Source organism: Somniosus microcephalus, chromosome 19 (genome assembly GCF_052327205.1).
Source record: "Somniosus microcephalus isolate GS21.2 chromosome 19, FLI_Smic_1.0, whole genome shotgun sequence".
Taxonomy (NCBI): domain Eukaryota; kingdom Metazoa; phylum Chordata; class Chondrichthyes; order Squaliformes; family Somniosidae; genus Somniosus; species Somniosus microcephalus.
In genome coordinates this window covers 21,015,397-21,039,275 of record NC_141005.1, presented here as the reverse complement: position 1 = coordinate 21,039,275, position 23,879 = coordinate 21,015,397, and the positions used below count along the sequence as shown (strand labels likewise).

Sequence of the window (23,879 nt, the reverse complement as noted above, 5' to 3'; positions counted from 1 at the left end):
CAGTACTGTGTGGCGGGGGCAGATTGGTAGAGGACCTTTGTCTTACGGATGTTTAGTGTAAGGCCCATGCTCTCGTACGCTTCGGAGAAGGTGCTGACGATGGTTTGCAGTTCGACCTCCGAGTGAGCGCAGACGCAAGCATCGTCTGCATACTGTAATTCGACGACAGAGGATGGGATGACCTTGGATCTGGACTGGAGGTGACGGAGGTTGAACAGTTTCCCGTTTGTTCTGTAAATTAGCTCCACTCCAGTGGGGAGCTTATTGAGGGTGAGATGGAGCATTGCAGCAAGGAAGATCGAGAAAAGTGTTGGTGCGATGACACAGCCTTGCTTGACCCCGGTTCGTACGTGAATTGGGTCTGTGGTGTAACCGTTGGTCAGTATCACGGCTTGCATGTCGTCGTGAAGCAGGCGGAGGATAGTGACAAACTTGTGAGGACAGCTGAATTTGAGGAGGACACTCCATAATCCCTCACGGTTGACAGTGTCGAAGACCTTTGTAAGATCAAAGGCGGCCATGTACAGTGGTTGGTGCTGTTCCCTGCATTTCTCTTGTAATTAACGTGCGGTGAAGATCATGTCCATTGTGCCCCTTAGTGAGCGGAATCTGCATTGCGACTCTGGGAGGAGCTCTTCGGCCACTGGGAGAAGGCGATTGAGGAGGATTCTTGCAATGACTTTCCCTGTGGCAGACAGCAGGAAAACTCCTCTGTAATTACCGCAATCGGACTTGTCACTTTTCTTAAAGATGGTCACAATTACGGCATCTCTGAGATCCCCTGGCATGCTCTCCTCCTTCCAGATAAGAGAAATGAGTTCATGAATTCACGCGAGTAGTGCTTCGTCGCCATGTTTTAGTGCCTTGGGGGGGATTCCATCTGCTCCTGAGGCCTTGTTGTTCTTCAGTTGTCGGATGGCCTTTTAAACTTCATGCCAGGCTGGGGTTGTGCTGAGATGGTGGCGGGTAGCATGCTGTGGGATGGAGTTGAGGACACTCGCGTCGAAGACAGAGTCGCGGTTAAGGAGATCTTCGAAGTGCTCCTTCCAGCGGGCACGGACTGCCTCCCTGTCCTTGATGAGTCGCTCTCCGTTCTTGGCCTGCAGTGGGGTAGGGCCTTGGGTGCTTGGGCCGTAGATGGTCTTGACTGCGCTAAAGAATCCACGCACATCGTGGTTGTCGGCTAGCTGCTGGATCTCCTGCGCTTTCTCCACCCACCATCTGTTCTTTAAGTCGCGAGTTCTTTGTTGGTTCATAGCAGGTGTAGTTTTATACTGTCCACGTGCCTCCACTGGGAAACTGGACTTTTGTGGCCTTCAGACATAGAAGACATACCAGTCATGGCTGGAATTGAACTTGGGTTCCAAATAACATTCAAACCAACTATGCCACCCATCCCACACAATGTTCTTTTGTAACTAATCTGACACGAGGGCATACAGATTAGAAATGTCACAGATTTGATCCCTGCTCCACACTGACTTTGCTGATCTTAGCTGGAGCAGCAGTAGAGATTCTGTAAGTGTGCCAGAACCCTGGACTATGGAGGGGGGGAAATAAGTCACCCTGGGTTCCTGCTCATGACACCTAACCAGCCTGGACTCTTGTTCATTATTGCTTCAAGAAAGTGAACTTCTGAACATTGGGTAAAGACAAGATCGAACTTTGTTGCAATACCCCCAAGTTAGAATAGCCCACTCATTTTCAAGGCTTACATATGAACAATGGTACCTTAAGGTACCAGAGGTCACCTAGCATCTCTAGAATCATACCCCAGCAAGAGTCAGCTCCTTCAGAACAGGAGAGAGAAAAAAAATAGAATACAGACCCACTAGCTACTATCTGTACCTTTCTAAAGAAGTATCTTTAACACTCCCCACGCAGAGATACCCAACTCCAGATAGTCTCCTAATAAAAACTCAGACTTTTGTTTTCTACCTTTGCTGGTAAGACTGCCTTGAGCTCCACTGCGCCTGTTTACTGCTCCGGACATCTTGCTTTTTGAAGTATTGACGATGTAGCTCCCACTGCGTGCGAAGGCGCTCCTCCTGATCCCGCTGACGAACAATATGTTGTTCCAGCACTCGATTCTGGTTGCTCCACCTGGAAGGGATCGTGGGTAAAGCCATCTCTGGGACCTATGGAATCAAATTAAAGTTAGCAGTCAAGTGACATTAAAAACGTGCGATGAAATTCTGAATTTGCAAAGGCGACCCATAATATATTATTTTCCCCCCAATTTTCTCCCTTAATCTGTCCTGTGAGTGCTGTCTCTTGATGGGGCACATTCCACATGTGACAAGAGCACTCTGGTAACTTGCTCAAATGCTACTCTTCATGTGCTAATGTTGACAGTGATTGTCAGTGGGCTATCCTTCACTTACACAAGTACATTTTCCAACATTGCCCATTCATCAACTAAGCCAGCATGTGAGCAATCAGTGTTATTTGTAACTGTAAAATTTATCTGAACTTTTGTCATAGGAAAGATGCAATGTATTATGAGTTATTAGTTGGCATTATTAGAAATAGCAGATGTGTACAAATCCAGGCCTCCACAGGCTTCAATCCAATCTGATATTTAAAAATCTTTGGCATACTTTCTGCTTATTTTACACAATCTCAATCAGCTGGGAAAAGATTGACTATGTGTTTCAATCCTCGTCTTAGACTACTCATTTTATTTATGGCATTTGTACCACAAGGCTATTGTTGAGATGGTTAACAGTTGCTCATTGTGTGTCTATGGCACTAGGATTCCAGTAATGGCTGTGTGAAATTTTCATGCCACAGTATGTTCACTTGAACAGTATAAATACAGTTACAGACTTTGTCCTTCCAATCTCGGATTATGTGTGAGGAAAGAATTTTGAACTAAAGCTCAAGGAACAGCACCTCATCTTTCTATTAGGCACTTTACAGCCTTCAACATTGAGTTCAACAATTTCAGATCATAGCCTGTACCCCCATATTTTTGGACAGCAGCTGTTAATGATTCTGCTATTTCCATTTACACCTCCTCTAGAACCATCCTTTATTTCTTTATTATTGTTCCATTACCATCTCCTTTTGCCTTGCACCATCATCCCTTTTGTCACTTAATCTCTCCCACCTTCCACCCTCTCACAGACCTTCCCTTTTGTACTTTCCTCCCCCGCCTCTCCCTGCCCCTTGCACTTGCTTAAAATCTGTTACATCTCTAACTTTTTCCAGTTCTGGCGAAAAGCCATCGAGCTGAAACTTTTACTCTGTTTCTCTCACCACAGATGCTGCCTGAACTGTTGAATATTTCCAGCATTTTTTGTTTTTATTTGAGATACAACTGATGCTGACAAATCACTGGGAAGCAATTTGAGATTATGAATTTTTTTTTAAATCACAATTTTATAGACTGCTGGAGCCCACCATAATGTGACAGTTGTAGATTTAAACTCAGACAATCCCTTCACTGAATCAAATCCCTTACAGCATTGCATGCACTGACATCACTTCCAATTTTAATTTACATCAGTTTCCAACACCCAGTTATATATTTTTTCCTTTAACACATGGTTTATTCTGGTTTCCAAGGTGAGCCAACACTGAGCAATTTCTGCACACAAGGCCCCAATAGACCAGTCTGAATTTGTGAGGCCCCCGAACCGGGCAGTGAGAAACACGAGGCAAAGGGAGAAATAAAATACTGTACCCAGGGTCTCAGACACGGACCCCCCGACAGTCAAATTGAACCGAGCGCCTTGTCGGCCAGGTTTAATTTTATTTTCAGTCTGGCGCCGCCATTAATTCCCACCGTTTGCACTCCGCTGGCCCCGTCGCCCATAGCAACCGCCAACCACTTCCGCAAAGTCTACGGATCCTGTGCGCATTCAAATCAAAGCTTCCCCCGTCCGAGAAGCGCGCTTTCGAAACATCGATTCAGCACCGCCGGCGCTGACCCTAGAATCTCTCCGCTTCTAACAGGAGGAAAAGTTTGCGTCCGGTTGCATTAACGCTCAGATGCACGCACGGCTTTGTGTTGGGCCAACGCAGCGTTATCTATTTGTCTACCTATATACCGTTTTTTTAAAATAGAAAATAAAATTTGGCAAATTGATGTCAGGTAGAAAAGACAAATTGGTCAAAAAGGCCTGAAAAGCATGAAGCAGATAAAATGCAGTGATTTCGCAAGCTTGCTGAATGTCACTCATCAGGAGCGGCAATCACTCGTTTTGATCAGAAGAAATATGAATGATTTTGATGGAATGTCACTTTAAAAAGAAATAAAGACGGCTACAAGTGTCACGCCTAACATTCTTGCAATATTAATGAATCTGAATGAAAGCCTTTATTAAAACTGCTTTGAAAATGTTCCGGTCGTGCTGTAGTATTTCTTCCTTGTTTTGTGTGTTATGCCCCCTTTATCCATCTTATATTTTCTACTTGACTTTTCTCATCATGTGGAGTCTCATTTGTGTTCGATTAAACTAATAATCAGTCGTGAAACTGAATATAATCTTTCATAATATTTATCAGAGCCTTTGTAAATTTCATGAGATTTTTTCCGGACCAGTAATGCACACACATAAAGTGTACTTTTCAGTCCATATTCATTGTCAGAATTTGCCCCATTTAAATTATTCAAACTACATAAATATTTAACACGAGTAAATAATACGTCCTAATTACAGCATATGTAAAGAAGACCTTTGCTAGGTCATACTTATATTCACTCTCCTGAGCAAATGACGGTCTCCCTGGATAAGTAAACATAATTACTTGTCCTGATTTCAATTATATTGTATTTGTGTCCTTTAATATTTAATGATTCTGTGAAACTTCGGATGTGCAGCACTTCTAAGTTGTCAAATATTAAAAAAGGAGGATGATTCCCTGTTGATAATTCAGGAGCTTTTTCTCCACCTAACTAGTGACAAGGGATAATGGACAAAAATACCTTACATAATATACACACTGAAGAATACTGCATATTAAATAACAGGCTTTATTTTTATTATTTTCTTGGCTGCCAGCTTTAATTAGTATTGTTGGTGGCGATCGCAAAATGAAATGTCCAGAATGGGGATTTACTGCAATTAGAGTTCCTTCAAATCTTATGAAAAACGAGGGAGAGCTGAGAAAAGAAGTCTAGGTTACCATCAAAGATGACTATCTCGTCAGGACTTGCAGTGATGGTTGTAAAGAATAAACTGGACACCACGGAAAAAGAACAAGGAGTATGTGGGTGTGCAGAGAGTTTTGCACCCCTGTAGATATGCATTGATTACAATTAATGCTTTGATCAAGGAATTAGAAATGTTTAAAGGAATTGTATTTTTTCAGATGGAGGAACTGAATTTGACGAATACCATTAAAAAAAATTAGTTTATGGGATGTGGGCGTCGCTGGCAAGGCCAGCATTTATAGCCCATCCCTAATTGCCCTCGAGAAGGTGGTGGTGAGCCGCCTTCTTGAACCGCTGCAGTCCGTGTGGTGAAATTACTCCAACAGTGCTGTTAGGTAGGGAGTTCCAAGATTTTGACCCAGCAACAATGAAGAATCAGTGATATATTTCCAAGTCAGGATGTTGTGTGACTTGGAGGGGAACTTCGAGGTGGTGGTGTTCCCATGCGCCTGCTGCCCTCGTCCTTCTATGTGGAAGAGGTCGCGGGTTTGGGAGGTGCTGCCGAAGAAGCCTTGGCGAGTTGCTGCAGTGCATCTTGTAGATGGTACACACTGCAGCCACGGTACGCCGGTGGTGGTGGGAGTGAATGTTTAAGGTGGTGGATGGCGTGCCAATCAAGCGGGCTGCTTTGTCCTGGGTGGTATCGAGCTTCTTGAGCTGCACTCATCCAGGCAAGTGGAGAGTATTCCATCACACTCCTGACTTGTGCCTTGTAGATGGTGGAAAGGCTTTGGGGAGTCAGGAGGTGAGACACTCACTGCAGAATACCTAGCCTCTGACCTGCTCTTGTTGCCACAGTATTTATGTGGCTGGTCCAGTTAAGTTTCTGGTCAATGGTGACCCCTAGGATGTTGATGGTGGGGAATTCGCCGATGGTAATGCTGTTGAATGTCAAGGGGTGGTGGTTAGATTCTCGTTTGTTGGAGATAGTCATTGCCTGGCACTTGTGTGGCACAAATATTACCTGCCATTTATCAGCCATTAAAATATTTGTTTTACACTAGTAGGTATCTTATCCACAGGTCCAGGGTGTGTCGAATCCGTGGGGAGGGTTCCTCCACCTGTTGCGGCTCTTCTGAGGCCTTTGTGCAAATTTATAATGAAGCCAAAGATATTTGAATTATTCTGGTGCCCTTCTTTCAACGCACAAATGACATATTTAGAAAACCAGTGTATTATAATTTACACTCTGGAATTCTACACCTCATCCTTGACTTGGAGAAAAGGTTTTCAATTTTGATGCAGCATCCACAGTCTTTTTTGAGGGGAGTGACAGCCAGATTTCTACTAACCTTTGCTGCCAGTAATTTGAAACATGCTCCGCTTGGCCTACTTCATTCCCCAGAACTAGATCTAGCACTGCTTCCTTCCTTGTTGGACTGGAAGCATACTGATCAAAAAAGTTCTCCTGTACGCATTTCAGGAATTCCTCCCCTTTTGTATCCTTTACACTGTTTTTTCCAAGTATATATTACGATAACTGAAGTCCCCCATTATCACTTCTCTATTATTTTTACATCTTTATCAGCATCACCAAAACACATTAACTGGTCATTTATCTCATTGCTGTTTGTAGAATGTTGCTGTGTACAAAATGGCTGCCGCCTACAAAACAACAATGGTTACACTTCAAAATGTAAGTTATTGGTTGTGAAGCACCTTGGGATGCCCTGAGAACCAAAAAGATAAGCGGTCTGGAGGTGATAAAGGCATGGGTGAGGATTTCGACAGAAGATGGACTGAGACAGGTGTGGAGACGGGGAATGTTACGAAAATGGAAGTAAGCAGTCTTTCTGATGGAGAGGATATGGGATGGAAGCTCAAATCCAGTAAAGCTCTCTCAGTATCTCTCCTGGACAGGATACAAGAAAAAGACTGTCATCTATCTGGCAGTCCCTCACCTGGAGTCTTACCACATCCCTCCGTTTATTGAAATCTTTCTTTCACCACCTTATTAATACTATTAAGGTCAGTGCTCCTCTAACCTATTCTTTTCCTTCTAAACTCCAAATATGCTATCCTATAGACTCTTCCTCTTCACTGCTTCCTTACTATTTTGAAATTAGGGTTCATATGTCTGTTACTGTTCATAATGTTTCTAAGGATCTCAGTTCTTTACCTTTCTCACTCTTCCATTCTTGCAATCTTCAGACCTTTAAACCCAAAATTGGCATTACCAAATCTCTGCTTCCTAACATAATTCATTTTTTGAACCTTGGTTCTACTCTGCATTATAGGTTTCACCTAGATTTCTCTAAAGCAAACTTTATTTAGGATAGCAAAAGAACGTCTAATATACACCAACTAAAGAAAGAAAGACTTGCATTTATATAGCGCCTTTCACAGCCTTGGAACGTCCCAAAGTGCTTTACAGCCAATGAGGTGATTTTGAAATGTAGGAAACACAGCAGTCCAATGTCGCACAGCAAGATCCCGCAAACAGCAATGAGATAATAACCGGATAATCTGTTTTTAGTGATGTTGATTGAGGGATAAATATTGGCCAGGACACCTGTGAGAACTCCTCTGCTCTTCTTCAACTAGTGCCATGGGATCTTTTATATTCACCTGAGAGGGCAGAGGGGGCTTTTTCATGTATTTACTGCACTTAGTATAATAGAATATAATTGTGCTTATGAATGTAATGGCATTACTTACTGTATCACTGTAATATAATGCGGTTTAAATATTATAAAAGTTATTATTTAACATAAAACCACATAAACTTGTAATGCGGGCACATAAATGCCATTGGCTAGAAGAGGAGAGAACCTACTGCCCATTGGTTGGCAGTGTGAGCGGGCCGGCCACTCTACCTGAAGACGATTGGCTCAATCTCTCCACAGCGCTATTAATCATTGGCTGTTCTCTCGTGTGCATAGATTGGCTGGTTTATCCTGAATGCCTGCATGTGATTGGCCAGCTGTCCCTCTCCTGTTGCTATGACACGGATGGGTGTTCCCCGGCCAGGTCCGGTGTGCCGCGGTCTGGCAGGTTGCGCTGTTTAGTTCCTCGGCGCCTGTCCGCCGGGTTATATATTTATTTTTTTATTCGCCGGCTGTGTCTACCCCGGGGGTGGAGGGGGAAAGGAAGCCTCTCCGCGATGGCGATGTTAGCGGAGCACCAGTTCAGGCAACTCCCGGCGGACAAGCAGATCGACACCCGGGCTTTCCTGGACAGCGTATCCTACCTGCCGCCCTTCTTCGGTGAGCGGGTCCGCGGGCGGGGGAATGGGGCCGTTTGGGTGGGGGGCAAGGTCCGGGGGAGGGGGGTGAAGGCCGCAGCAACAGGGGCGAGACTCCGAGTCACAGATAAAGGCTCACAGATTTTTTCCCCCTGTTTTAAAATTTGTTATATGAGGCATTTCGAAGCGGGGCAAAGCTCAAAAAAAAAAGTGAGCGAGTCTCAAATGAGGGAGGAGTGGAGACTGGGATGGGGGCGGCCTGGTTTGAATGTGAACATAGAAGATAGGAGCAGGAGTCGGCCATTCGGCCCCTCGAGCCTGCTCCACCATTCAATGCGATCATGGCTGATCATCCAAACTCAGTACCCTGTCCCTGCCTTCTCCCCCTATCCCTTGATCCCTTTAGCCTTAAGAAATATATCTAACTCCTTAAATATATTTAATGAATTAGCCTTAACTGCCTTCTGTGGTGGAGAATTCCACAGGTTCACCACTCTCTGGGTGAAGAAATTCCTCCTCATCTCTGTCCTAAATGGCTTACCCCTTATCTTTAGACTGTGACCCCTGGTTCTGGACTCCCCCGCCATCGGGAACATCCTTCCTGCATCTAGTGGGGTGGCCCGGCCTGGCCTGGTTTGGCCTGAATGTGGGGTGGCCCCTCTTCGTTTCTCCGCTCTTAACAGTTGTGGAGTTTAAAGGGCTCGGTCATGAAAGGTTGGGTGTGTTTTTTTTTTCCTGTTTTGTCGCTTGACCAATATTTATATCTCAACGAGCATCACTAAAACAGATTATCTGGTCATTATCACATTGCTGTTTGTGGGAGCTTGCTGTGTGCAAATTGGCTGCTGCGTTTCCCACATTACAACAGTGACTACACTTCAAAAAGTACTTCACTGGCTGTAAAGCGCTTTGAGACGTCCGGTGGTCGTGAAAGGCGCGCGATATAAATGTAAGCCTTTCGAGTCTTTTTCTTATTCCAGCAAATCTTGCGGTGTTTATTTCAGAAGCTCTGGAACTAAAACCCTGAGATTTTGTTTTAATATTTTACTGCCTGCAGATGGAACACGCCAACCTGCTTGCACGATGGCTCACTTGCAAATGCGCTGCCCGGCGTTTTACTTGAGACACTCGAAGCAGAAAGGTCTCGGCTGCACTTCCCATTTTTGTGGGGTGCCCAGTCGGAGCTCGGCATCCCAGGGCAGTGGGAATGGAAAATCAAATGAAAACCCAACAAGATTCTGAGCGCCTTCAGTATAGGATGGGAGAAAAATTGGAGAGGGAAGCCAGGGGAAACTCATTTTATTTTTTTTACCTACTGCAGGGGGCAGTCTGACTTTATGCTGTACCAAGGTGACCACGTGGCTACATTCACCTGTTGTAACACTATGGCAGAGGTTTTAAAGAGGGCAGGGGATGAAGTGTAATGTGCTGGTGTAAGATTTAGTTGTAAGGGAGAAAATGGGTTTTCATTTTTTTTTATAAGGGGGGGGACAATGGATTTGGTTGTGACCATCTAATGGACAACTAACTTCTCTGTCAAAGCTCACTGGTAAAGTCTGCCCACTTTGGGTAAGAAGTCACACAACACCAGGTTATAGTCCAACAGTTTTATTTGAAATCACAAGCTTTCGGAGTGCTGCTCCTTCGTCAGGTGACGAAGGAGCAGCGCTCCAAAAGCTTGTGATTTCAAATAAAACTGTTGGACTATAACCTGGTGTTGTGTGACTTCTTACATTTGTCCACCCCAGTCCAACACCGGCATCTCCACACCACTTTGGGTAAAGTACTAGGGCTGACAACGTTTGTGGAAATGTACCTCAGCAAAAGCCAGTGATTTTAGGAGAGAACATTGGGGACTGGGGGAGGCGCTCCGCGCTTCTAACCCTTTTCCCTGTTAATATTGTGTTTAATGTAAAGAATATAAAATGACTGGCAGTGAGTTTCAGGCAGTAATCTGATCCATAGCTCTGCTGATTTGTAAACCACTCGAGCTCAACTGCCTTGGCTTACACCGCCACCAGAATTGTTTGATTTGAATGACTGCCTGACAACTCTCAAGTTGATCTATTATCTTTTATTAATTATTCAAGGTGCGTTGCAGTACCGTGACTCTGCAGATTTCACAAGTCTGCAGTGTTGGGGAGGGAACTCCTTTTCTGATGTTTGCAATAAGTCCAGTCAACTGCAGGTGGAAGAGTACGAAGTGGCTTTTAAAGGGTCAAAATCCTGACTGTGCTTTAAGAGCTCTTTGGCTCAGTTGAGAGTTGCCCAGGTTGGGAACTGAGCTGTACAGACCAGAAATCGTGTTAGTTAGCTAGCCTCGGATAGGGCAGCAGTAGAGGTGCTACAAATGGCACACTAGGGTTGCCACTCCTGATTACTATCAAGTGACTTCCGTTGGAAAGCATGTCCATGCATGTACGTTTTGAGGACAGAATTGGGCTTGGATGGGATGCCCCTATTAACATAAGAACATAAGAAATGGGAGCAGGCCATTCAGCCCTTTGAACCTGCTCTGCCATTCGGTGAGATCACGGCCAATCTACCTCAACTCCATCTTCACGCATTATCCCCATATCCCTTGATTCCCATAATATCCAAAAATCTATCGATCTCGGCCTTGAATATACTCAACGCATTGAGTACGGGGAAATCGTTGCGACTATTGTTGACTAGCTTGTCAATGCTCAACATCAGGACTCAAAACGGCCAGTTGCGGAAGTACCAGAGGACAGCCGGCATTTGTAAACTGTAACAATCGGTGCCTTCAGGAGAGATGGGGAAAAATAGTAGAATACTGCGATTTTAAAAATGAGCTTTCCCGGGACTTTGTTTTGCCTGAGGGGCAATCTTGCTTTCAAAAGCAATTATAGATATGGAAACTGAGAGCAATATTGAAACTAAGGCTGCTGCTTCCTCCACATCTGTGAAATCTCGCTCACCGTGCAGTGTTCTGGTGATTCAGAGGGGCATGAATCAATTTGATCAGTTCCCTTTGAGCTGGATCTGCTCATTTTATACCTGTGGGCAAATTTGGCAACAACAGAACTATGCATATGATTTTATAGTAATTGCACATATGCATTTGCAAATTTCATTCTGTTGGCATTACAGGACTGTACAGACAGGCAGAGGTCATCAGATCTGTGCCCCCCAGCCACAGGTGCTTCACCTTTGGAAGCACCCCCATTAACATTTCCTGCCCGCCCCCCGCCTAATCTTTCTTCCTCTAGAATATGTGACTCATACTGGTATACAGTTCCAGGGGTCGCTGCCCAGTACCCAACCCATTCTTCATGTGAGAGTCTCGGTAGTGATATAAGTGGTGCCATAGATAGTCTAATCTTGCCCTTCTTAAACTTCCACATGGACACTCCCTTTCTAACTGGTGGATCGCTGGCTAGCGATTGGGATTGCAGCCCTGTTCACCTCCCCAGCCCAGGGCATTTGAGGCCAGTTGCAGTACCATTTCCACTGCCCTGAACTAAATCAACACAGATTTAAGTTCAGAATTTGGGACCAGTTCTGACTGAATCGCCAGCATTAATCTGGATTTGACAGGGAGGGAGTGAGTGAGATACCTATGCAACTTTAATGGAGAATGTTTATACACACAGGCAAGCAGATCATGTGCAAATAATAAAACCCGGTGCAGACCTGGCCTGTTCCTGTGCTGTAGAATCTTACAGCACTGAAGGAGGCCATTCGGCCCATTGTGCCTGGGCCGACTCTTTGAACGAGCTATCTAATTAGTCCCACTCCCCCGCTCTTTCTCCATAGCCCTGTAAATGTTTCCTTTCAAGTATATGTAGATTCCCTATGTAGATAATTACATTTTATAGTTAGAATTGAGCATGCATCAGCAGCCAGCTCCAGGGAGCAGACCAGAGGTGGGCTTGTTCCAAAGCTTGAAAGGAATAGAATTAAGTGCTAGCTTGAAGCAGAGTGGAGGACGGCCCAGGGAGCAGAGCACAAGTGACATTAAAAGTCCACCTAACTTACCATAAGTGGTAGGTTTTGCTTTGTTAGTCATTTAATGGCTGCAATTGGGAAATAATTATTCTGTTGTCAAATTAGGTGCGACCACATCTGGAGTACGGTATACAGTTCTGGTTTCCTTGCCTTAGAGGGAGTGCAATGAAGGTTCACTAGACTGATTCCTGGGATAAGGGGATTGCCCTATGAGGAGAGATTGAGTAGACTAGGCCATATTCCCTAAAGTTTACAGAATGAGAGGTGATCTCATTGAAACATATAACATTTGTACAGGGCTTGACTGGGTAGATGCTGGGAGGATGTTTCCCCTGGCTGGGGAATCTAGAACTAGGGGGTCACAGCCTCAGGATAAGGGGTCGGCCATTTAGGACTGAGATGAGGAGAAATGTCTTCACTCAGAGGGTTGTGAATCTTGGAATTCTCTACCCCAGAGACCTGTGGATGCTCAGTCGTTGAGTATGTCCAAGACAGAGATCGATAGATTTTTGGATACTAAGGGATATGGGGATGGTGCGGGAAGCTGGAGTTGGGATAAAAGGTCAGCCATGATCTTATTGAATGGGGGAGCAGGATAGATGGGTCGAATGGCCTACTCCTGCTTCTATTTCTTGTGTTCTTAAGACCAAAATACCGGTGTATTTCATTGTGGGTTTATGCACCATCACATCTCATTAATTTGAGTCTATTAGTGCAGCAGGGAGTGCTCAAGGTTGGGGGTTGAGGCCAGTTACTGGGCGGAGTAGAGATAACTACTCTGCATCTAACTGTGCGACTACTGTATACCTAATTTTGGGTTGCTTGATGTGGACTCTGGGTTACTGAAATGGAAAGTGTTCCATTTCCCAGCATTAACGTGCTTTACACTGATCAGAAAGAAAAGAATTGCATTGCTTTTCTCAACAAGATAAATTTACGCACCAAAGTGTTTCACAAAGCACCTCTGTTCCTGACTCTGTTATTGTCAGTTATTCCAGGAGAACACAGCCTTGTTATTTTCCTGGACTCACTTATAATCATCAAATGTAAGGAACATGTGCTTCCTACATTTAAAATATTAAAAAAATATATATATAACTTCTTGCAACAGAACCAGTTATTAAAGAACCCTGCTTCAACCCCCAACCTCGAGCGCTCCCTGCTGCACTGCTGTCATTGAGACTGCCAAACATCATTTAACATTGAACCTTTACAGCTTGCAGACAGGACCGTGTGAGAGGCACTGTGTTCATGAAATGTGTTCATGGCTGTTCATTCAACGTCCCAAATTTTAGTCTATCTATGTTACAGTTTTGGTTTGTGCTTCCCTGTTTGGCACCGAGTGAAGGGTGTGCCAGGCTGCAGATAAAGAGAAAAATTGTTTATTATTATCCAATAGGTAAAATGGGAGTGAGCTTTGCCTTTACATTGGACCACCTCTGTACTATTGCCAGTGTTAAACCTGGGTCAGGGGTGCGCAAAGGAACCAAAGGTGACATGAGGGGGAAAAAAAATTTATGCAGTGAGTGGTTAGGATCTGGAATGCATTGCCTGAAAGAGTGGTGGAGGCAGACTCGATCGTGGCTTTCAAAAGGGAATTGGATAAGTACCTGAAGGAAAATAAATTGCAGGGCTATGGGGCAAGAGCAGGGGAGTGGGACTCGCTGAAGTGCTCTTGCAGAGAGGCGGCATGGACTCGACGGGCCGAATGGCCTCCTTCTGTGCTGTAACCATTCTAGGATTCTTTTCAGCAGGCACTGTTTTGCAGTGTGGAATTTTCCACATTTGTACGGGATGAGATTTGGATTTTGGCAGGGGCATATCTAATTTTTCTGAAATTTAAAATGAGAAAGATAAGCCTGTAACTGTAATGGGTAAATGAGCTACCTGGTATGGAAGCGCCATTGAGATGGGGAAGGTCTCCGCTTCAGTTCCGGGTCTGTCCTGTGTTAGTTGATCTCGCACAGGGTAGCAGTATGGGCGCCACCATTGGGCAGACTTCCAGCTCCTGACTGCTTTCCAGTGACCCATGCTGGGAAGTGCCCATCAGATGAGGACTAGACTAGGCTCTGATGTGACTCTGCTTATAGAATCATAGAAATTTACAGCACAGAAGGAGGCCATTCGGCTCACCGTGTCTGTGCCGGCCGAAAAGAGCTATCCAGCTCTTGGTCCAATAGCCCTGTCGGTTACGGCGCTTCAAGTTCATATTTTTTTAATGTGATGAGGGTTTCTGCCGCTACCACCCTTTCAGGCAGTGAGTTCCAGACCCCCACCACTCTCTGTGAAACATGTTCTCCTCCGCTCCCCTCTAATCCTTCTACTAATTACTTTAAAACTATGCCCCCTGGTTAATGACCTATCTGCTAAGGGAAATAGGTCCTTCCTATGCACTCTATCTATTCATGACTGACTGGCTTGTTGATTACTTGCTGTTTAGGTTTACCCACTAAGACTGTCCATTTGGGTGAGGGACCAAAGGGTTACTGGTGTCCATGGAACTTCAGGAAAGGACCATTGGCGAGAATTTTTTTTTTTAAATGGTATCTCCTGACTTTGCACAAAGGTGCCCAGCTATTTCTCCTCTTCCCCCACCCCACTCTGGTCCTGCATTCTCCCAAAGACACCAACTTGTGTTTGGATGCGATTTCACAAATGCCAGCTGCACCCCCCCCACCCTGCACCTTGTCCGCAAGACCGTTTTTGTAACACGTGAGCCTTGGCTGTGAGTGTTGGCCGGCTGTTTGATTGTGGGTTGCGTCACATCTGAGCCTCATCCTTTCTTTTACCTGATGTCCACACACGTGCACTTTACAGCAAGGGTCACTGGATAATGATCAGGTGCAGGACCCTTGGCTGCTTTTGTTTTTTTCCCCCTTTTTCCTAGCCCGGGACAACTGAGGCAAATTTTGAAGATGTTTTCACCGTCCTGCCAGCGATTGAATTTGGCAACTTGTGTTTTGTGTAGCTCGATGCCATATCACTCGGTGCACTTCTCCACTGAGCCTCCAGTAGAGCTTCCAGGTCTGTCTATTTGAGTGAAAAGAAACGTTTAAATGCTGGATTATGCATCGTATGAGATAATCTGATAATTAGTGTCTCCCTGAAAGATTGACCCATAGAACACAAAAATTAGAATAAAACTTTCATTGCCTTCAGCTGCCGAGGCCCTAAGCTCTGGAATTCCCTCCCGAAACCTCTCCTCCTTTTAAGATGCTCCTTAAAACCTATCTCCTCATCTGCCCTAATATCTCCTTATGTGGCTCGGTGTCAAATTTTGTTTCGTAACGCTCCTGTGAAGTGCTTTGGCCATTTTATTACCTTTAAAGGTGTTCTATAAATTCAAGTTGTTATATAAAATTGAAACCTTTTACATAACCAATACTAATATCAAGGAGTGATATCTATTTAATCTCTCAGGTTCAATTTATCTTTTGTAAAATATGTCCTGTGGGCTCACTGATCTTATTTCCATGTGCTTGCTTATAGGTATCTATTATCCTGAATCTGTACTTGTATTCCAATATCTGGCTGTATGTCTACAGCTATCGATTGGGGTATTGAAGTGCGTCACATGCCATTGTTGGCATTTGCTGTGACTTGCACTGAGGTGATTCCTCCTACAATATTTGGCATTTTAAACCTCCAGCTTGGCGTTGCCTTTTTATTACTTCCTGATTTATCCCCTCTCTTTCACTCTTTTGAATCTTGTTGACACGTACTATGTACCTTGGCCCATCGCCTTGTTTTAAAACAAATACTTTGACAGCATTGATCGATTTCCTGCCAGGTGGACATCAAGTTGTCTTGGTGCCTCCTTTTCAAAAACCACTTCTCGCTCCTGCCCCAGCCACTTCCCCCTCTCCTTTGCTGACAGCAGTAACTCGTGCTGGGGTACTGTTTCCTGGACATAGGGTGCCATCTGGTATCCCATTTTAAATGGCTCTTCTCTGTATGTGGCTTGACAGTAAGTGGCAGACTATTTATTGGACTGTTAACATTTTACACTCCAGAATTAAGGAGGAGAGCCATTAGACAATGACCGAGATCCCTGGCTGCTTTATTTTCACTGTTGGCTTGCTAGCACAGAGCCCATGAGTCTATCTGGAGTAAGTACCCCAGCTCAGCTCCTGCTGAGATTGGATAACTCCACACCTAGCTGGGATCCTTTCTGATTTGTATCGTTAAGTAAATACACCATTTATTACTCATTGAGCCGTTGCGCAAACTTAAATTGACTTGGGGAAAATTAGACCAGAAGGATTATCTGAATCATATAACAAGTGCTACAATGCTGTCAGTTTATTGATTTATATTGTGCGTTGCCTTGGAAGACCCTTTGGTATTTACAGCAATATGGCAGGAACATATAGAGCTGGCTGAATAACTAGGGATAAAATCTTTCCATTGGCCAAGCGCCAGTTGCTAGATGAGCATTTAGTAAATTAGGGCAGCATTCAAAGCTTAAAAGGATATCTAACCTTCTAAATTACCCTGTAGAATTGTCCCCCTCTGATACCTTTTTTAATTTTATGCTTTAAAATTTGCTTGTTGTATCTCCAGTGACTGAGTTTATCAAGTAGCTGAGCCATATGGAGCAGGAAGCTTCCAGATTTGACTACTAGCCTATATCCAAGATACCTGATCCCAACTGGGACGTTGGTGGAGGTGCTGCAATGGACGTTGGTGGAGGTGCTGCAATGGACCTTGTTGCTTCTTGGCTGGGTGGGTGTGTGAGGAAAGTTCCCAGCCCTGAGTGTTATGCAGCAAAATCCTTGCTAGAAGTGCATGTATATGGACATTGGGCGAGGCCCGGATTGGGCCTGGCCCCCCTGCAGTTTAATGGCCCGTTGGCTAAGCTTACACATGGTGGAGGGCCTCTTGGGCAAGGTTAACAGAGAGGCACAAATGAAGGATTGGGTAAGGCACTAGAGGGGGCCTATGGAATCGTAACCCAGCATAAGTCATCATCAGAGGGGGAGGCAAGAAGCCTTTCAAAAAAAAAAAAAAAAGTTAGCATTGTTGTTTCAAAAAATGACTAAGAATGGTTATGACTTTTAATGTGGTGCACACTTGATAGATAGTGGCACATGGTAATAGTCATAGTTACCATGACAAAGGAGTGTTACAATACAAATTTGCCCCTGTGTAAAATTAGTCTCCAACTTTGGCTAGTTAGTTGTTCTCCAACCCCCACCCCACAAATAAAGTATAAGCACAATATATGGGAAATGCAAATGTCACACTAGTGCAGTAAGCGACACTATTCTCGGGTTCTGGCTACCTTGTTGGAATAGTCTACCGTGATCTTCATTTACACCTAATCTTGCTGTACCTGGTTCGGGAGTGCAAGGTGCTGAACTGAGCTGTTTCCTTCCCCAACACACGTCCTACCCTGGTAGGCACAAAAATTCACCAAAGCAGAATGTTGAGTGAACCTGCATTCTAGTGCAGGAAGTTGCTGGTTATTTCATTACAGCAGCTTCATTGATGGTACCCTTTCCAGCATGCAGTATAAAGCTTGCCACCTCTATCAATTAATTATATCGCCTACAGTATCTTCCAGAGCAGAGAGGCACATGAATCTATAGAGAACATTCAGGCAGACCTTTCCATCTCACTCAACAGCTGAGGTTACACTCTCTCGACTTTCTAGTAACACGAGACTGCTATTTACACAATGTGCTATTGTGTTTTATTGGTCAGCAGCAGCGCTGTACTTTAAAGGGAGAATCAGCCTTTTGTTAGTTTAAATAAAGGCTACATTATTAAACGCTCTGGTTTGTATGTGCTTTTTGTTTTAAACTCCAAACTTCAGGAATTTTTTGTTTTGTTTTCCATAACCAGGCCCCTTCAGGATGGAGAGAAGGGAGTGGATTTTTCCATAGGTTTTGATGTCAACTGATCCAAAACTATATTCTGCCCACTGTGAAATGCAAGTAAGGACATAAGAACTAGGAGCAGGCGTAGGCCATACAGCTGCTTGAGCCTGCTCCACCATTCAATAAAATCATCGCTGATCTACCTCCATTCCACTTTCCTGCTCAATCCTCAGATCCCTCGATTCCCCGAGAGTCCAAAAATCAGTCTATCTCAGCCGTGACTATACTCAATGATTCAGCATCCACAGCCCTTTGGGGTAGAGAATTCCAAAGATTTACAACCCTCTGAGTGAAGAAATTCCTCCTTAGTCTGAAAAGGCAATGGAATTTTAAATGAATACTGTCTTTAACTGACCAGAGTGAGAAGTAGGGATTTTTTTTTTTTTTTTTAAGTTCAAGCTGTAACTGCGCTACCCATTGAGCCCCACAAACCAAAAAGGTTCCAAGTCTGATTTTACAACAACAACTTGTGTTTATATAGCACCTTTTAACATAGTAAAATGTCCCAAGGCGCTTCACCTGAAGTATTATAAGACACAAAATTTGACCCCAAGCCACGTAAAGAGAAATTAGGGCACGTGACCAAAAGCTTGGTCAGAGGTAGGTTTTAAGGAGCGTCTTAAAGGAGGAAAGAGAAGCAGAGAGGTTTAGGCAGGGAATTCCAGAGCTTGGGGCCCAGGCAACAGAAAGCACAGCCACCAATGGTTGAGTGATTATAATCAGGGACGCTCAAGAGGGCAGAATTAGAGGAGTGTAGATATCTCAGGATGTGGGGGGGGGGGGTGTGGGTGGTTTGTGGGGCTGAAGGAGATTAGAGATAGGGCGGGGCAAGGCCATGGAGGGATTTGAAAACAAGGATGAGAATTTTGAAATCGAGGCATTGCTTAACCAGGGGCCAGTGTAGGTCAGCGAGCACCTGGGTGAATGGGACCGCCGAGTTTTGGATCACCTCAAGTTTACGTAGGGTAGAATGTGGGAGACCAGCCAGGAGTGCGTTGGAATATTCAAGTCAAGAGGTAACAAAGGCATGGATGAAGGTTTCGGCAGCGGATGAGCTGAGGCGATGTTACGGAGGTGGAAATAGGTGGTCTTGGTTATGCTGTGGCTATGTGGTCGGAAGCTCATTTCAGGGTCAAATATCACACCAAGGTTGCAAACCGTGTGGTTCAGCCTCAGACAGATGTTAGGGAGAGGGATGGAGTCAGTGGCTAGGGAACGGAGTTTGTGGCGGGGATCGAAAACAATGGCTTCAGTCTTAACATTTACCAGTCTGCGCTGAGATAGCTTGGGTGGTGTTTGGGTGCTACATTTAAGATCAGTGTCCCTGGATTAGGGATGCGCATATCGAGCCATGGAAAGTGAAAGAAAGAACTCTCCTTTTATATAGCACCTTTCGAGACATCTTCAGATCCAACATAGTTGGAAGTGTAGTCATTGTTATGGCTGCTACATTTGCCTACAAATTGTGCACCGCAGTATACAAGACTATTGACTAGTTAATCTGCTTTTGGTTGAGGGAAGGATATTGGCCAGGATGTGGATCACCTTATAATAAAAATAAATGTTGGTTACAAAGTTTAAAAACAAAAATGAGTAAAACTCTAGCAGAAATATTCGGCAGAACTTGTTTCTTTTTTGCTACTCTTGAAAACCAGCTACAAGTTTTTAACCTTTTACACTAGGAGAAGCAGTATAGCAATGTGGACATCGGGCGAATGAATTGGCATTTGCACAGTGATGCTTCACTTGCGACTGGTGTGTTATACTTGGTGCACTTTTGGTTTTATCGAAAACTTGAAGTATTGCCGCACGTGCTCGGCGACCAGTCCTGTCATTTTGGTTTCCAAATTAAACTGGAACGCTTGGTGTATGTGTCCCGCTGTCCCCACTGGCAGCCACGTTACTGTTGTTAACAGCATAGGCTTATTGACTTGGGGGTGTGGGATAATGAGCTAGCTGACGTCATTCATGTTGTTTCAGCCCCATTGTTCTCCTAGAGCTCATGCAATGTGGAATTGGTTCAGACCCTTGAGATGACAGAGGAATCCGTGTACTCGATTTATATAATGCAACAACAAAAAAATTGGGAACCTGAAACAAAAATGGAAAATGCTAGAAACACACAGCATGTCAATCGGCATTTGTGGAGAGAACCAGTCGGATCAATGTTTTAGGCTGGGTACAACACTCCACCCAGTTTATATTTGATGCCAGTTTCATGTTGAAATCTGTAACAATAGCATGCAATGCTTGAAGAAGGAACCTAGGAGTTTGGGAAGTTTGCGTGGCGCGGTATCTTCTCTGGGATTTTATTTGGGCCCTGCCACTTTCTCCCCAGTCTCTTCCCCCCAATCTCTCCTAAAAGGTGCTGATTTATGTTGGGGCACAGTTCCACCCGCAGCCCTTCCAGCAACTCGACCAAATGGGCTTACTCATAAATAACAGCCTTCATTGTGTGTCCAGTCTGCAACGCCACCCAGGAATGTAAGCCCTGGATGATTTCTTCACTACCCAGGAATACCTAGGGAAATTCTAATGCTTTCATCACTGCTTCAGCTGAGGTCCGCTATAAAGGACGCACCAGGGATTGAATCTAGGACCTTTTGTGGTAGATTTACCCACTGCCCATCATGGGTCAGAGTCGAGAGAGGATTCTGTTTTGTTGATTTTTATATCCACGAATTTTTCGCTCGTAAGCGGCTGAGCTGAGTATTCATTCTGATCATATTGCAAGATCTGTGGATAAGTTGAAAACAAAATGGTTCACCTTGTCATTTGATCTGAATCTTTTACCCCTCTCTGCCTCAGTGTGTCTTACGCTGAGATCTATTATAGCCAGAACTTGTCTGTGACATTTGCACATCTCCAATTGCTAATGCTGGTTGCTGCACAGAGTTTAGTTTCTGCTTATGCCCGAGTGAGCAAGTCTACTGCACTGTGTGACTGAGCCCTGCAGATCAACGAATGTCTGGCCGTATAGGCACTTCAGTAAACCTAGAGTAGGAAAGAGGAACAAAGTTGGCTGGAATTCCTGTTCACTACCCAGTGACTCCGACTAGAAGTGTACATGTTTGTGGATTCTGGATGAACTGGCTGAGCTATCAATCATCACAGTGTAACATAGTCTGATGACGACAACACTCCCTCTTTCTCTCTTTCTCCACCACCCCCCCCCCGCCCCCCCCCCCCCCCCCCTCACCCAAGGGCCATTGGTGGCCCTAAAACTGTACTCTAGCATGTTGCAGCTTTCAAAAGAATACGGTCTGAGGGCAGGAAAATAGCAACAGAGGAACGTTTTTTCAAATAACGCGTTCATCTTTGTCTCCGTGAACTATTCATGGATAAAATAGACTTTTATGTAACTGCGTCTCTGTCATCCATTCTCTAATTCTTCGAAATACAGAGGGAGACAGTTTGTTTTCCCACTCTGTTTCACTCTCCCTCTTGTACATTTTCTTGATGTCTCAATGCCATTTTGTCCAAGTTTATCCGTCTCTTGTTCTGTGCGTCGCACTCTGTCTCACGTGCTTTCTCTTTTTTCCCTCCTACCGTGTGTTTGGCACTTGACTCCCCTCTCTCGCTTTAAATGTGTGCTTCCTCCTCCTTTGCTCTTTCCACCCCCCCCATATATTTCACACACATTTCCCCTCCTTTTATGTTATGGCAACCCTCTTTCTCCCTCCTGTTTATCTCTGCAACACTTTCTCCACCCCCCCCCCCCTCCCTCCCCCCCACACACACTTTTCATGCAGGTTTAAGCAATCAGCTAGCTAGATGGGGATCATGAAGTGTGGCAGGTGTACCCAGAGTGCGAGATGTTCAGAGGCACGGTCAGATGCATTGTGCTCTTCCTGGAAGAGGGTTGGGGGGGGAAAGAGTCGTTCAATTTCTGGGTAAGTTACTCTCTCTCCTGAATTGTTACATTTTGGGTTCATTATTCTGGGGGGGGTGAGGGTGTAATTTAATGAGTGGATGAGAATTGTCAAGTTACAGAATTATTTTGTGAATATCTGATTTGTTCTGTGATTGAAAGTCAGCAGTCAGAAATGACCCCACAGAACGTGTTCTAGGATCCAATGGACTGGAAGGATAGTCGTCTCCGATATGTTTAGTCATAGTGTTGGGGTGTGGTTGAGCTCTGGGTTTGTCATCTGGTTGGCTGAAAGTTCTCTAACACAACATCATTACATAGATGCGTGTTCACATAGCTAAGAAGGTTTTAAATATATACTTGGGGGGGCACAGAAGAGGTTGGCAGACTGTTTGAGGAATCCGAGTCATTACACAGGCGGGTGTTGAAATTCACATCAGAGCAAAATGTACTGAGTTTTTTTAAAATTGAGACCAAAATAAAGGGCCAAGCCCATAGTGCAGATGTTGCCAAGGCTTATTTGAGTGAACGATAAGATTTCAGGCTTGGTTTTTTAAAAACGTGTAGGTGCTAACTATCTGCATTTCTGTGCTGCATTCATGGATCAAAATTGATGCTACTAGCCCTTTAGGGCTGCACCAGGTCTCGTCATTTTTTTATATTCCCCTTCCCCACCACTTCCGGTCTCCGCCTTCCTGTTGGTTTTCTTAGCAATTAAACGCCGATGCATACTGCGTGCAGGAATTCTCGTAAGATTCATGTGCAGTGGTGTTCAATCACTAGCAGCAGCTAGGAAAGCGAAACGGGTGCTTTGGGGGACTGGAGAGAGGCTGGCCGTAGCGGTGAGGAGAGTGCCGGCATGAAGAGGGAAGGCAAGGAGTGGAGGGAGAGGGGAGTGTCGGCATGAAGGGGGCTAGGGGAGGGGAGTGTCGGCATGGGGGTGGAGAGGCATGGTGGCTTAAAGGAGGGTGGGAGGGGGAAGAGAAGAAGGAAAGTGTTGGTTTGAATGGGGGAGAGGTGAAGGAAGAAAGTTACAGCATAAACTGAGGGGTTGGGGAACAAAGGGGCGGTGTGGAAGAAGAGTGCCAACAGGAACTGAAAGGGTTTGGTGCAGGGGAGAGCAGCATTTAGAAGAATTATACCATTTGAAGGTTGCTGCTTACAGCGTTGACCCGAATGAGCCTATGGGCCCGGCCTGTAAGATCAGGTGGAAATCCCCAATTGGCTATTGGGCAACTGTTTTTCGCTGAAGAAAAATAATTCAACTTTTTCTCCCAGTGATTATCCGCTGCTGCTGGGAGAAATATATTTTAAAATATGAAGAAGTAATGAAATGATAAGTGGCAAGTAAAATTCCCGCCAGGCAATGACTATCTCCAACAAGAGAGCGTCTTACTACTGCCCCTTGACATTCAACGGCATTACCGTTGCCAAATCCCCCAAGATCAACATTCTGGGGGTCACCATTGACCAAGAACGTAACTGGACCAGCCACAAGAGCAGGTCACCATCTACAAGGCACAAGTCAGGAGTGTGATGGAATACTCTCCACTTGCCTGGATGAGTGCAGCTCCAACAACACTCAGAAGCTTGTCACCATCCAGGACAAAGCAGCCTGCTTGATTTGGCACCACCTTAAACATTCACTCCCTCCACCACTGGCGCACCGTGGCTGCAGTGTGTACCATCTACAAGATGCACTGCAGCAACTCGCCAAGGCTTCTTCGGCAGCACCTCCCAAACCCACGACCTCTTCCACCTAGAAGGACAAGGGCAGCAGGCGCATGGGAACACCAACACCTCCAAGTC

General features: G+C 44.9%; 2 protein-coding genes across 2 annotated transcripts in view; one reads left to right on the top strand and one right to left on the bottom strand.

Annotated features, from left to right (window-relative positions):
• tchp (trichoplein, keratin filament binding) overlaps nucleotides 1-3,865 on the bottom strand; it is a 29,217-nt gene extending 25,352 nt beyond the window's left edge. The window contains exons 1-2 of the mRNA XM_085961329.1: nucleotides 3,689-3,865; nucleotides 1,939-2,138 (exon numbers count right to left, since the gene is read on the bottom strand). Of these exons, the coding sequence (XP_085817455.1) occupies nucleotides 1,939-2,129 (191 nt within the window). The 5' untranslated portion in view covers nucleotides 2,130-2,138; nucleotides 3,689-3,865. The remainder of the gene's footprint in view (nucleotides 1-1,938; nucleotides 2,139-3,688) is intronic.
• Nucleotides 3,866-8,113: 4,248 nt separating this feature from the next.
• gltpa (glycolipid transfer protein a) overlaps nucleotides 8,114-23,879 on the top strand; it is a 38,468-nt gene continuing 22,702 nt past the window's right edge. The window contains exon 1 of the mRNA XM_085961327.1: nucleotides 8,114-8,367. Within this exon, the coding sequence (XP_085817453.1) occupies nucleotides 8,265-8,367 (103 nt within the window). The 5' untranslated portion in view covers nucleotides 8,114-8,264. The remainder of the gene's footprint in view (nucleotides 8,368-23,879) is intronic.